A 14,274-nucleotide genomic window follows, 5' to 3' on the forward strand; every position below is an offset into this window, starting at 1 on the left:
CTGAAGTCGGGCAGATTCGGCGATTTAATGAGGTCCGTGAAAATTGAAGGAGGAAGAAGGTAAGGGTCGGTATCCAGTCCCGCTATCTCTAACTTCTCTAAATAGCGCTTTTTGTGAGGACCTACCAAATGCCCTACCTCGACCGATAACGGCACAACAACTTCCTTAATATAAGAAGCCATGTATTTTAGTGTAATATATATTTAAACTGTTTAAAACTAATCAAAAATCCCGCTCGTCTATTACTAATCAACCTAGTGCGCCAGTAATTTTGCCGTCCAGCATGGCGTCGTCACGTGGTCTAGGTCACGTGTTTGCAAAGGGTCTATAAATTGCATAAGCCACCTAGTGGATAATCGCGGTATTACAGATAACAATAAAAACTTATCAAGAACACTTTTTTTAATGCAAATGTTTTCTCTTAATTGACAAGATAACTAGACAAGGACAAAGGAAGAGTTTAAAAAAAATTATAGCTTAAATGTATTGTAATTTGCTTGGACAAAAGCAAAATCTGTGCCAGATGCATAAATGTATAAAAAATCTTGATGATAAAAATTTATTTCATTAATTTAGTGCAAAATTGTATTTATTTTCTTTGGATTTAGCAGAAAATGTTGACATTTCACCCATGCATCAACACACAAACAAATAACATGAAATCCAAGTGCATCTGTTTGTAAAACACCTTTATTTCAAGGTGAAGTGGCACAACAAAAACACAAGCACACATGTGCAAATATGAAATTGTAACTTTCGTGCTATTTAAAAGTGCTCTTTAAAACTGTGAAAAAACTCTACTATTAAAATCAGTGCTCTGTACAAACACAACAGTCAACTATTGCACTTCAGGATCTACCTTGGAATGTCAATTCAAATAACAACAAACAATTGCAAAAGACTAGAAAACATACCGTATCAAACATTAAAGTTTTTAAATATCGTACTTAATATTTCAAATATATCTATTTCACAAAACCTGAGAATTTTTAATAATAAGGTTCGAGTGGTATCATATACATGTCAAAAGTGACATTAGTCTCCATAAAATATCTCTGTCCGATAACAAGAAATCCCAACCATTCAATGCAAATCTGATTTGTTATCCGAGCACGCTTGGTCCCTAAATGATAACCAATAAATCTGTTATTTGCAGTGTCATAGACTCACAGATGATACGGGGTAAAGGACAAGCATGTGTCCGTTCACGAATGGTTTCATTCTGGGGCGGGGCTCTTGGACCCTACATTCAGTCCAAAAAACGTTTTCTTGCCTGGGATGGCCGACTTCTCTGCAGACGTGTCTCCGCTATCGCTGTAGCGGTGACTGAAAAAGTTCATGATATTGACAAACAGGAATAAAACAAAAAATACAGTGATGACTATCCAAAGCAAACGGTTTCGTCTGAAGACCTTTGGAAAAATCCGGTCAATGAATTCCAGTGCCTCCTCGTACCTGCTGCAAAAAAAAAGAAAACTCATATTTATATTTTTATGGTGAGGTTTATACACAAGTTGATGGACAATTCAACATCTCCAATTTAACTAACTGCATGTTTTTGGACTGTGGGAGGAAACTAGACATCTAGACGACTCCCGACCCAGCCGAGACATACGGTAAACCCCAGGGATCTTCTTGCTGTGAGGCAACAGTGCTACCCACTGAGCCGCCCAATATAAAAGGCTTAATTGGAGATTTAATATTATTGTAAAAATTACCAGCCATGTCAGAGTTACCTGTTAGGCTTTCTGTTTTCATCAGCACCTCCTCTTATCTCTTCCTCAGACTCCAGCAGCTTCTCCTCAGCTTTCTCCTCATCCTCCTTAAGTTCTTGGAGTTCTTTACTCCTTTTGAGTCCTTCTTGGTACCTATAGAGAAGCATTTTAATTTAGTAATAAACAAGCCATAAACATTTAAATGAAGCATTAAGCTTAAGATTGAGGAAAATACATTTGCTATAAGAGTATCCCTCTCAGGAAATAATAAGTGCATTATAATGTTGTGTTTTTTAGACTTTAAAGGGACACTCCACTTTTTTTGGAAAAAATGCTCATTTTCCAGCTCCCCTAGAGTTAAACATTTGATTTTTACCGTTTTGGAATCCATTCAGCTGATCTCTAGGTCTGGCGGTACCACTTTTAGCATAGCTTAGCATAATCCATTGAATCTGATTAGACCATTAGCATCACGCTCAAAAATAACCAAAGAGTTTCAATATTTTTTCTATTTAAAACTTGACTCTTCTGTAGTTACATTGTGTACTAAGACCGATGGAAATTTAATGTTTTTCTATGCTGATATGGATAGGAGCTATACTCTCCTTCCAGCATAATGATTTTGCTGCCGTAACATGGCTGCAGCAGGCGCAATGATATTACGCAGTGCCTGAAAATAGTCCCTTGCTATTGAAAGTGACAAAGAGGACTATTTTCGGGCACTGCGTATATCATTGCTGCTTCCGATATCCAAACTCTTTGGTCATTTTTGAGCGCAATGCTAATGGCCTAATCAGATTCAATGGATTATGCTTAGCTATGCTAAAAATGCTAGCGCCATACCCAGAGATGCTGAATGGATTCCAAAACAGTAAAAATCTAATGTTAACCTCTAGAGGAGCAGGAAAATGAGCATATTTTCAAAAAAAGTGGAGTGTCCCTTTAAATAAATTTGCATACCCTCATTTCATCAGTATTATAACCTCAGTGTGTCATATAGAAAATAAGTATTTCTACCTCTATTTTGGTTACATTGGACTTTTTGTTTAACCCCCATTTAAAAACAATCTATTCCTCTACATGTCAAACATCTGACTGTTTCTTGTGAATGACAGATAACCCAGCAAGCAATAGCCTTTATTTTATTGTCTAGGTTAACTATAGCCCCATTATAGTTTGACTATGAGTAACCCACCTCTAGCCGAAATGAACTTGAAATGTATTATATTTCATAATGTAAGCAAAGTTAATCATGATTACAGAGTGTTTGGTTTTATTTATTTAATTTTATTTATCTTTAGGCTATAGTTAGGCATCTACTTCATTTATTTCACTGTCACCCTTGTTTTAGCCTAGACGTCTTTGCTGTGATTGGACGGCTAATAAACGTCTTTTAAAGGTGCACTGTGAGTAGATTGTAGCGGCATCAAGTGATGAAATTGTGAATTGCAATAAACCGCTCAGCCATCCCTTTCGAAGCACATAGAAAAGCTACGATAGCCGCCACAGGACAAACATGTCGCAGGGTATGCGCAGAAGGAATCATCCGTGGAGCCCTGAGGCAGAACGGTGGTATCAAACTTGTGCGCCCAATTCAACCAAGCGCCTTGAACGCCTCATTTGACTGGTTTGCTAAAATAAGTTCCATACAACTCATTTTGGTGGTGTGAAATAACACAGAAAATAAATAGTTAGTTATATCTTCAATCTTTACTCGAAGTATAGAGAGTCCGTTCAGAGAAGCTGTCAATCATACATGTCAATCATAACGACACGCCTTGTTTCTATAGCATCAAATTACGAGCTAAACTGAAACTTAATCACAAAAATGAACAATTGAACATATATCAACCAAGCATGCAGCACAAGCCCTGAAAAGTGAAGCCAAAACGTCTCGATCGCCCCCCCCCCCCCCTGTGACTGGTCCCAGTATAGGTCATAAACCCCACCTCGCCCATGTTATTCAATTGAGACTTGAGACCAACGAAACGATTTAATTACACTTCAATTATCTTTTTTCCGAAGCTGGTGTCTTGTCATTTACTGTCGTTTTTATCACGCTGATGTAAATTCAAGTGTTTGTTTTTAAAATAAGTTTGTTTTAGTTAGTTATTTAATGCTACAAAAACGGTGGTGTGACATCATTATTGACAGCTGTGATATGCTAATTCTGCGAGAGCGAGGGTGGGCCTTGATTTCGCGGCTTTACTTCCTGCCCACTACTGCGAAGGACTGGTCCCGAAAGCATTAGTGCTCGTATTCAGCATCGTATCAGGACACTGGCGGCTTCTGTTTTCACCAATGGAAGAGAGCAAATGGGCGTCATCCATCTTTTTTTACAGTCTATGATATCAACATGATAACAACTATCTTAAAGGACTAAAACCATCTTTTGAAAAAAAAATTTGGAAGTTATCTATTTCTTTTATTTTGACCCGAGTTCGTATGCATTGAGAGGGCGGGGTTTATGACATGCACTGCAGCCAACCACCAGGGGGCGATCAAAAAGCCAGCAGTTTCACTTTTCACGACTTCCATGTAAGAGGACCAGCGGTAATTAAATGCTAAGTTAATAAAAACATAATGGTTTATTATGTAAGGCCTTTATTTACCACTGAAAACACTGCTATGTATATTATATTCATTTATGTCAATAGATCCTCCTAAAATGTACACATTGCATCTTTAAACGCAAAAATGCTTGCTGGGAAAGGTGTGCGTGTTTCTGTGATAGTGTGCTAATATAGAGATTGAAAAATGGTAAGACATTACCCTTTGTTATAAGCTTCTTCTTCAAGCTTGGCTTTGATCTCATCTGTAATCTTCTCTGGATTGCAATGAACTCTGCTTGGCATGGCTTCACCTTCCTGTTCTGGCAAACGGTTTCCATTGCTTTGTTTCACATAGGAAAGAAAAGTGAGTGCTGCAGCAATAAAAATATTACCATTACGCAGATCAGGGGGAACTACAGAGGTGACTTTTTGTAAATAACAATGGGACTCTACCCTGATGAAGATACATTTAAATGCCATATAAAAAACAGCACAGAAGGTGTGAAATAAATAGTTTAAAAACAAAGCCAATGTGACAAGACGTACAGTACACCCGGAGGTCTTTAACTGGCCTTACAATAGTGTTTAGGAAACTTGTTATTGTCTATCAGGGGAATTAACAGCTGGATATTAGAGGTTGATATAACTGTTTACTGTTCTTTGTTAATACAGTAAGCCTACACACCGATGCCTGGTTCTTCTCAAACAGACCTGTCAAAATGTTTAGATTTAGTCCCAAAATAGCACTGACTGTAGATGGGACTTTGTGGGATGCTTGTGTGTTATTTTAAGCACAAAAGTGAGAAAATTGCATACGTTTAATACATCGTACTATAGATAAATAATCTTCTGTACGTGGGTTTCCTGTCAACCAAGTAAACATGCAACATTATCCTGTCACAGCGTGAAATATCTATTGATAAGACTCAATCTGACCTGCTGTTTTTAGGGAAATAGCAGGTCAGCCTGAGGCTGTCAAGGAATACATTTCAACAGCTTGGCTTTATAGATGTAAACGGACTCCCACATCCCACAACATGTAAAAACATCTAAAACCGCATCTTTCCATAAATACTTCACAGGAATATATTGAATGTTCTGGCTATGCAAAAATGAATGTCACACTTTAACAATAACCATAATTATATGCATTATAACTTGTCCATAAGCAAGCGTGTAGCCCGACAGGCGCTAACGCATAGTTCCGCATTTGTCCACGACACTGGGTCGCTGCGTCCGAAAACTCAAGGCAGTGACTTGTTGTCTCGCTGCCTCATGAGGCCATGACTTCGAAGGCATAAAGGCAGCATGTTTGAAATATAAACGGAGAGCGCCTTTGTGATAACTAATCACATATTTGAAAACTACAATACTAATTTCTCGCTAGAAATGCAATTAAAATTTGTAAAAAGTGAAAATATACGTTTATTTACACTACATTTTTGCTCCGGTCACTTCCTTGGCCGCCATTTAAATTATTTTGAACTCGACCACTGTTGTCATGTGGTTTTTACGTCAGTAAAGGCGGTGACAAAGGGTCACATGGATATTAACGTCATTGATAGAAGACTGCACTGCCCGTGTCAATGTTTTGAATGGCAATTTTCTCACGATTTACAAGTAGTTGAAAACATTACAGATATTGATAGTAATCAGCTGGACAAAATATATAACACTGGCCTAGTGGTTTTTGGACATTTTACTGCAAATATTTTACAAATTGCACCTTTAAGCGAGTATCTAGCAACGAGCGCCTCTTTTATCATAAACCCTTACAAAGGTATTTTGACGCGCAATGCACATAGGTTCACATGACGCACAGAACACATATTTTGACATGACGGTCCACATACACTACAATGTTTTGACGAGTTTCGCATTCGTGCCTCCTTGGAAAAGAAGTAACGAGCCAACAGAGTCCTGCAACGGGTCGGGTACCCGCGGATACCTGCATAAAAGTGTCTAAAACGAGAGGATTGTGACATTCCTAAAATTCACGGGCGGGGATGCGGGCGGAAAATAATCTCTGTGCAGACGGGTAGTAGCGTGAATAAAAATATGTGCAATATTTGTACATCTAAATTACCATTACACGTGTAATTGGAATGATTTTAGCGTGTGTGATTTATGCGTGTGCGGGTCGGGTAACATGCCAAATATTAAAGGACAAGTTCGGTATTTTAGACTTAAAGCCCTGTTTTCAGATTGTTTATGGTGAAATAGAACGGTTTTGACTGAAATTTCGACATTTGCGGCTGCCCTGAGAATTTTCGCGTGATTGTGTTTCACCTCAGGCCTCTACAATGGGTTTAATGGTGCACTGAAACAATCCTTCCTAAAATGCATTAAACTTTCGTTTACAAAGACGTGAAACTCACCGAGTGGTCAGGGGTGTTCACTGATATGCTCACACAAAAATCGCTGCAAAAGACGCATTCCAACAGGTTTTATCGTAGTTTATACCAACTCCATTGACTGTATTAGACGTCCTGTGAGGTACGGTATTACTCCGCGCCGGGAACTTTGTTTCTATTCTTGCAATTGGCAAAGGCGGATTAGCGCCACCACCTGGGCTGGAGTGTTTATTATTCAAGCTCTAAGCGGAAGAATGTACGGGTGTGAGGCGTTTGGAAAAATAGATCCACAAGTTAACAACGAATGCTAAAACACCTGTTGGAAAGCATCTTTTGCAGCGATTTTTGTGTGAGCATATCAGTGAACACCCCTGACCACTCGGTGACTTTCACTTCTTTGTAAACGAAAGTTTAATGCATTTTAGGAAGGATTGTTCCAGTGCACCATTAAACCCATTGTAGAGGTCTGAGGTGAAACACAATCACGCGAAAATTCTCAGGGCTGCCGCAAATGTCGAAATTTCAGTCAAAACCATTCTATTTCACCATAAACAATCTGAAAACAGGGCTTTAAGTCTAAAATACCGAACTTGTCCTTTAACGGTCCGGGCAGGTGCGGATTTAATTTTGATATTATCACGGGTGACGGGTCGGATCTGGTGCTGAACTTTGCGGGTTCGACGGGAGCGGGTCTCTTAAAATGAACCCGTGCAGGACTCTGCGAGCCACCACTGAATATACAATGATTTTTAAAACTATATTTTAGCTAGGTAAGTGTTTAGAGTAAAGAGGACATAAACTTACTTCCTCTCAAGTACATCTTGATGGGTGGAGTCTGATGAATTACAGTTTCTAATGGTGTTGGCCTCACACTAAAGAAAAGAAAAATCGGATTGACCTTATGTATGTAAAGGTTTTATACAGAGTAATTGTTTTGGTGTTAGTGTCAGCAAGACAAAATGTCACATGCAGGAAACTTAAAGATAAAACATCATTAACAACATATGGCTTCTGACAGACCGTATGAAAAGAGCTGAGCACACAGTATACATTTACCAGTACAGGAAGAGCACTGGACACAGTTGAGGTCTGTCCGGGGACATTCAGTAGATTAAACTTAGGAACTACAGCCACACTGACTCTTCGTCTGGGCAAGGCCTTCAAGAGACAACAACACATAATTTATCACAAACACTAAATCGATAGCTTTTCTGCATGTCAAGGTCATGGGTTCGATTCCCAGGAAACACACATACAGTACTGACAAAATGCACACAAGGCAACATGCACAACAAATACAGACTGATACATATTCTTACTCATTTATTAACCTGCATCTGAAATCGCATACTGTGACAGTATAACTTTATCTCAAGGCAACTCGTATGTATTTTACGAGGTGGCTAATTCGCATTAATTCGTCTGACAATTTTCGCACATTTTGGCGTTGGAATTTTGTAATAGTTTTTTTATGTACCTACTCCTCGACTGTTAAAACAGTATATTGTGTATAGTATGAATATGGGTAGTGTGAATGAAATTCAGAGGCACTATATTCGCCATGTTGAAATATCATGTGACATGCGCGTCATTAAGAGGCTGTTTACACTTGGCATTAACATGCGTTTTCGTCGATCGCATCACAAGTGGACGACGTTAATGCCAGGTGTAAACGATGTTCAAAACGTTTTGAACGCGTCCACTTTCGACCACTTTCAACCACATCCAGAGGTAGTCGAAACCACTTTCGATCGGATCGCTTTGGAGCTGCGGAATTCAATGTTGTTGAATGTGTTCGAACAGCCACACGGGACCGCCTTCTCTCCACCCATTTATCTAATCTGAGGTATTAAACACAAGTTTTACGTCTTTTTTTGACTTCTGGCGTGAACATACGCTGAACAGCGCTATTTTTAGCCTTTCATTGATACAACTACTGCAGGTGTTCTCCGTAGTTTCGTTTTGAAAGCGTGAAAGTTGCGCGATCCTATTTCATCAATTGCGCTGAAAATTCAGAGAAAGCTCTAACATACACACGTACAAAACACTGTGCAGCATGTTTACTTGCTAAAAAAGCAGTGGACTCCGACATAATATTAGTTTGCGTCCATATAAACTCATAATTACTCCCGCTCGCGTTTGAATGACAGCAGAGAGACTCGCCCACCGTCTCACAGACCACCCCCTCACAGTATTCAGGACAGAAGCGGTCAAAAGTGGACAAAAGAGACGGATTTAAATACCAGGTGTAAACGTAATGTGTCTCTCTCGTCCACTTGTGATCCGATCGGTGAAAACACATCTTAATACCAAGTGTAAACAGCCCCAAAAAGAAGCGAGTCATTAACTCAGATGACCACAATGACCAACTTATGTATTTACATTTGAATAGAGAGGTGTCACCGCTTTCTGACATTTTTGACTATGACAACATTTACATTCCATTTAGGCATTTCGCAGACGTTTTTGTCCAAAAGCAACTTACAAAGATTAGAAAACAATAAAAGCGATGTGCCATAGGGAGGCAATAGTACAAAAGGTGCTTATAAAAAGATACAAGTTTTCTAAACAATAACTGTTGAGAGAGTTAGTTGGGTATTAAAGATTCAACGTCTATCCTGTGACAGATTCTGCCCAGTTTGATTTAGGCAAAGGTATGAGGCACTGGCCGGCGCATGTTTTTTTGATGTTGATGTCTTTGCAATGTTTTAAGAGAAAGACAGTTCGTCATCAAAGACTAAACCAAGGTTTCTCGCCGTTTTGGAAGGAGAAAGGTTGTGTTGCCAAGTTGAATGGATAGGTCGTGCTGTAGCGTGGGTTGTGGCAGAAAAACAAGCAACTTCGTCTTAGCGACTTCATCCAAGCCGAGATGTCTTCTAAGCAGGCTGTAAAACATGCTGCTATGGTGTGATCATCAGGGTGAAATGTGAGAAAGATCTGTGTGTCATCAGCTTATCATTTGCCTGTATGATAGGTCCTTTTGTGTAAAAAATAGGAGTGGACCAAACACAGTTCCCTGCGGAACCCCAGTGACCATCTGGTGTGGACCACGCACCCTTCCATGACACCCTGAAGGATCTCTCGTAGAGATACGATTTGAACCATTGGAGGGGTGTACCCGTGATCCCTAGGGATGATAGGATGGCAAGTAGGATCTGATGATTGACTGTGTCAAAGGCTACCGATAAATCTAGTAAAATCAGAACCGAGGATATGGATTCTGCCTTAGCTAGCCGCCCCCCCTTCTCATTCTTTGGGTGAATCCTCTCCCAGGCGCTCGAGGGATAGGAAAGTGTCCATCAAATGCACACTTAAAATTTTTTGCCAGAAGTAGTAACTCATCCGAGTACTTCTCGCCTACAGACGACTCAGTATGATTTCTCAAATTGCTCACGTGGTAATTTGACATCACCCGCCTGCTGGTTTTTGGGGAACAGCATAAAGTCAAACACACATAAAAAGTTAAATCAGGTGTTTTATACTATATATAGAGACAACTAAAACATTCTTGGAGGGGTTAAATGAGGACTGGAGTTGGGAAGCTCGAGTCTTTTAAAAGTCTCTTCTGTAACAGTACAGTTACTTATAAAGGTTCTTCAAGAGTATCGAACTGTGAAAACACTTATGGATCATTTATTGTTCATTTGTCATTTATTTTAAGACTGGAAAAGTTATTTACCTTCCCAAGTTGTGGTGATATGAATCTGGATGGACGTTGAACACCATCATCTGTATAAAATAAGATGAAGGATGAACAGGCATTCATATCAAGTGGAAACCGAACTGAAGCCTATTTGTCGTGAAGCATTTACCTCCAGTGTCTACTGAGCCGCTGTAGCAGCGATTGGAGTTTTGGTTGGCCAGCTTTTTAAACTCCATCAGCTCAGCGTGGTCCTTCTCATAAGTCCTTTTCAGATTCTCCACATATTGCATCATCACCTCTGTGGCCTTGTTCATTCTCTTCTCCTGTTGCGGGAAACAATGCTTACTGTACATATGAGGAGCCCAGTTGCAAAAGCCGCTAAACGTCAAAAATGGGATAATATTATATGCTCTTGGTACATATTATACGTTCTTTAAATAAATTTGGCTTCAAATCCGCTTAATCCCAGCCTCAGGCCATTTAGAAATAACTGACATGTCTGATAAACAAGGTTCCCACTCCAAGCCAAATGTCAAATTCCCTGACTTTCACTGACTAAAAATCTGATTTTTGAAATGCCATGAGCCAGATAATGAAAATTATAATAAAAAATGTTGCTTAAATGCGTGAAATAAATAAAAAAATGCCAATAAGCAGCTGTTTAAATTGTAGTCTCACTTGAAATCAGTGGATGCTTGGACCTGGGAACGGCATTCCTTTTGCGGATTACATTTTAATAAATGCTAATTAAATTTAAGGCGACAAACAAAATCTGTGATATCCCATGATTTTCATTGTCTGTAATAGAACTTTTAAAATTCCATGTTATTCCAGAAATTCCAAGACACGTAGATAAAAATGCTCATTTACAAGAAAACCTGTCAGACGCATTTTGAGGGTTTGCATCTGAGCTCTTTATATGATGTAGACTCACATAAGAGTAAGGCTCAGTAAGTTGTTGTAATGACACCGTCCAGATCCTAATATTAATAGCGTCGCCACTGGCAGCATACCAGTGAGTGCGTCTCCATTTATTTGGTTTACTTTGGCATGCGCACTAACTTGAGGGCAAGCATAAGACTAAGCTAAATCAATCACAAACATATCTTATCTGCTGGAAAATAAACATTCCCGTGCCCCTTTACTCCACAAAGGCCAGTTTTCTCATAAAAACAGCATAAGCATGTTAAGTTTCCGCAATAAAGTTGAAACGTGGGGCAGAGAGACCCTAGACACCTAACAGGAAAGCAATGACGTCCGTCTCACCTGCCGTACGGCTCCGACCATCTCGGCCCTGCTGGAGAGGCGGTTGGTCAGTCGATGAAATACAGAAATGGTTTCTATAAGATGCTGGTAAAACTCTCTCTGTTCTGCATTCTGCCACAGTGACACGGTGCTCTGCAACAGTTAACCAATCCCTGTTATATCCACTTCATTCCCAAAATACAGCATATGTACATGGTTTATAATGGGTGCCGACCTTGATGGCACATTTAAACTCTTCCAGTTCCTTCTCAGTGTTTTCCTCCGTCAGGTTGCGCTCTCTCTCTGCCTGTTTGAGTCGAGACTCCAGTGTGTAGTTGTCATTGCGATAAGCCAAGGACAGCTGCACAAAAGCATTCTGCAGGGAGAAAATAACAACAACGTGATGAATGCCCATGCTTTAATACACAAGACACGATACAATGCATAGTAAAACTAACCCTCACTGAATACTTTCACATTTATGCATTTGACAGGTCCTTTCATCCAAAGAGAACCACATGGTTCTTGTATGGCATCGTGAAGTAACTTTATTTTTGCATGTGTTTGTTTTTTTAATATGAGTACATAGTGTACCAAGGAAAGCAGTAATAACACAACAGGATCAAAGTGTGCAGTGTACAGCGAGTATTGTGTGACTATTAAAGAGGAAGATATGTCCAACCCTTGACCCTCACTAGCGTCATCCTGGGAGCAGATTGTATCCACAAAGGCATGTTTGTGTTTCCTCACAGGGGACAGGAACTCACTAAAGCTCATCAAATTGCCACGCACTGAACAAGGCTGTGGAGAGCCATGGCCTTCGCATATGTATAAAAACAGGTTCATTCTGGAAAAGACTGCTGTAGTAGAGCAGACATGACGCAATACTGACAATATACTGGACACAACATCCATTTATTACACTGAATACAATACACAGCTTCTTGCATCAATGTATTCGTCAGATCACTGCAAAAAATGAACGTCTTACTTAGTATTGTTGTCTTGTTTTCTGGTATAAATATCTGAAAATTCCTAAATTGAGATACATTTACTTGGTAAGCAAGTGGCTTAAGATTTTAAATCTTGTTTATTAAAATAAATGATGAAAATCAAGAGTGTTTTTACTTAAAACAAGTCAAAATATCTGCCACATTGCAAAAAATGATTTTTTTAAGAAAAAAAAAAAATGGTTAGTATTTTTGTCTTGTCTTCAGTAAAAATATCTAAAAATTCTTAAATGAAGATGTTTTTTTTTGACGAACAAAACGCCCAAAAAAGTCTAGTTTTTAGACCAAAAATATAAATTTTAAGTGATTTTGTGCATAAAACAAGCAAAAAATATGCCAATGGGATAAGCAAATTTTTCTTGAATTTAGTGTTTAAGAATTTTTTTTGCTTATTTTATGCACAAAATCACTTACATTTGACATTTTTGGTCTAAAAACTAGACTTATTTTTTTTGGGTCGTTTTGATCATCAAGAAAGAGCATCTTAATTTAAGAATTTTTTGATATTTTTACAACAAAAACAATCTTGAAAATCATTTTTTGCAGTGCAGTAAGAAAAATAAACTTAATTCAGTAAATTTAATTTAAGTTGATTTTTCTTACTGCACTGGCAGATATTTTGACTTGTTTTAAGTAAACAGGACTTAATATCTTAAGCCACTTGCTTACCAAGTAAATGTATTTCAATTTAAGAATGTTCAGATATTTATATTAGAAAACAAGACAAAAATACTAAGACGACATTCATTTTTTGCAATGATGAAACTAAATTATGCACATCAATGAACAAACTCTTGTCGTTGTTCATTTTAAACTTTTTAATCTTATTTTTTTTTTCTTTGTTTGTACACTGCAAAAAATTATTTTCAAGAAAAAATCTATGTATTTTTGTCTTGTTTACAGTAAAAATATCAAAAAATTCTTAAATTAAGATTCTTTTCTTGATGAGCAAAACGACCCAAGAAAATAAGTCTAGTTTTTAGACCAAAAATATTACATTTAAGTGATTTTGTGCATAAAACAAGAAAAAAAAAATTTGCTTACCCCATTGGCAGATTTTTTTGCTTGTTTTATGACCAAAATCACTTAAATTTGATATTTTTAGTCTAAAAACTAGACTTATTTTCTTGGGTAATTTTGTTCATCAAGAAAAAGCATCTTAATTTAAGAATTTTTTGATATTTTTACTGAAGACAAGACAAAAATACTAAGAATTTTTTTCTTGAAAATAATTTTTTTACAGTGTATCTTAAGCCACTTGCTTGCCAAGTAAATGTATCTCAATTTAAGAATTTTCAGATATTTATATTAGAAAACAAGACAAAAATACTAAATAATGCACATCAATGAAACAAACTCCTGTCGTTGTTCATTTTAATCTTATTTTTTGTATGTAAGAAAGTATGTATGTCTGTATGGAAGAGACCACTTCAAGATTCAATTTTCTGAAATTACTATATGTGTAAAGTAAAATTATCTTCTTCTTTTAATTCTGCCAACTACCAACAACACTTCTGCCAAGTTCCTAATAAAATTTTTGTTGTAGTTGCATTTATTTACTGAACATTTAAATGGGGAAAACATGGTCCAAATACCAAAAAAGATTTAGGGGTGGTTTCCCAGACATGGATTATCTTAAGCCAGGACTAGACCTTAGTTTAATTGGGAAATATAACTAGTCTTAACAAACGTGCCTTACTAAAAACATCACTTGTGTGCATTTTGAGGCAAAACAAAGGGCACTGATGTATTTTA

General features: G+C 37.9%; 1 protein-coding gene across 3 annotated transcripts in view; it reads right to left on the reverse strand.

The window, feature by feature from the left end:
• Window positions 1–674: 674 nt before the first annotated feature.
• mrvi1 (murine retrovirus integration site 1 homolog) overlaps window positions 675–14,274 on the reverse strand; it is a 49,498-nt gene continuing 35,898 nt past the window's right edge. For all 3 annotated transcript variants that reach the window (XM_065261516.1, XM_073813023.1, XM_065261517.1), the window contains 9 exons: window positions 11,745–11,885; window positions 11,531–11,662; window positions 10,434–10,587; window positions 10,301–10,350; window positions 7,678–7,779; window positions 7,426–7,493; window positions 4,488–4,607; window positions 1,737–1,868; window positions 675–1,458 (listed from right to left, as the gene is read on the reverse strand). In XM_065261516.1, the coding sequence (XP_065117588.1) occupies window positions 1,218–1,458; window positions 1,737–1,868; window positions 4,488–4,607; window positions 7,426–7,493; window positions 7,678–7,779; window positions 10,301–10,350; window positions 10,434–10,587; window positions 11,531–11,662; window positions 11,745–11,885 (1,140 nt within the window). In that variant the 3' untranslated portion in view covers window positions 675–1,217. The remainder of the gene's footprint in view (window positions 1,459–1,736; window positions 1,869–4,487; window positions 4,608–7,425; window positions 7,494–7,677; window positions 7,780–10,300; window positions 10,351–10,433; window positions 10,588–11,530; window positions 11,663–11,744; window positions 11,886–14,274) is intronic.

This window comes from Paramisgurnus dabryanus, chromosome 2 (assembly GCF_030506205.2).
Source record: "Paramisgurnus dabryanus chromosome 2, PD_genome_1.1, whole genome shotgun sequence".
NCBI lineage: Eukaryota > Metazoa > Chordata > Actinopteri > Cypriniformes > Cobitidae > Paramisgurnus > Paramisgurnus dabryanus.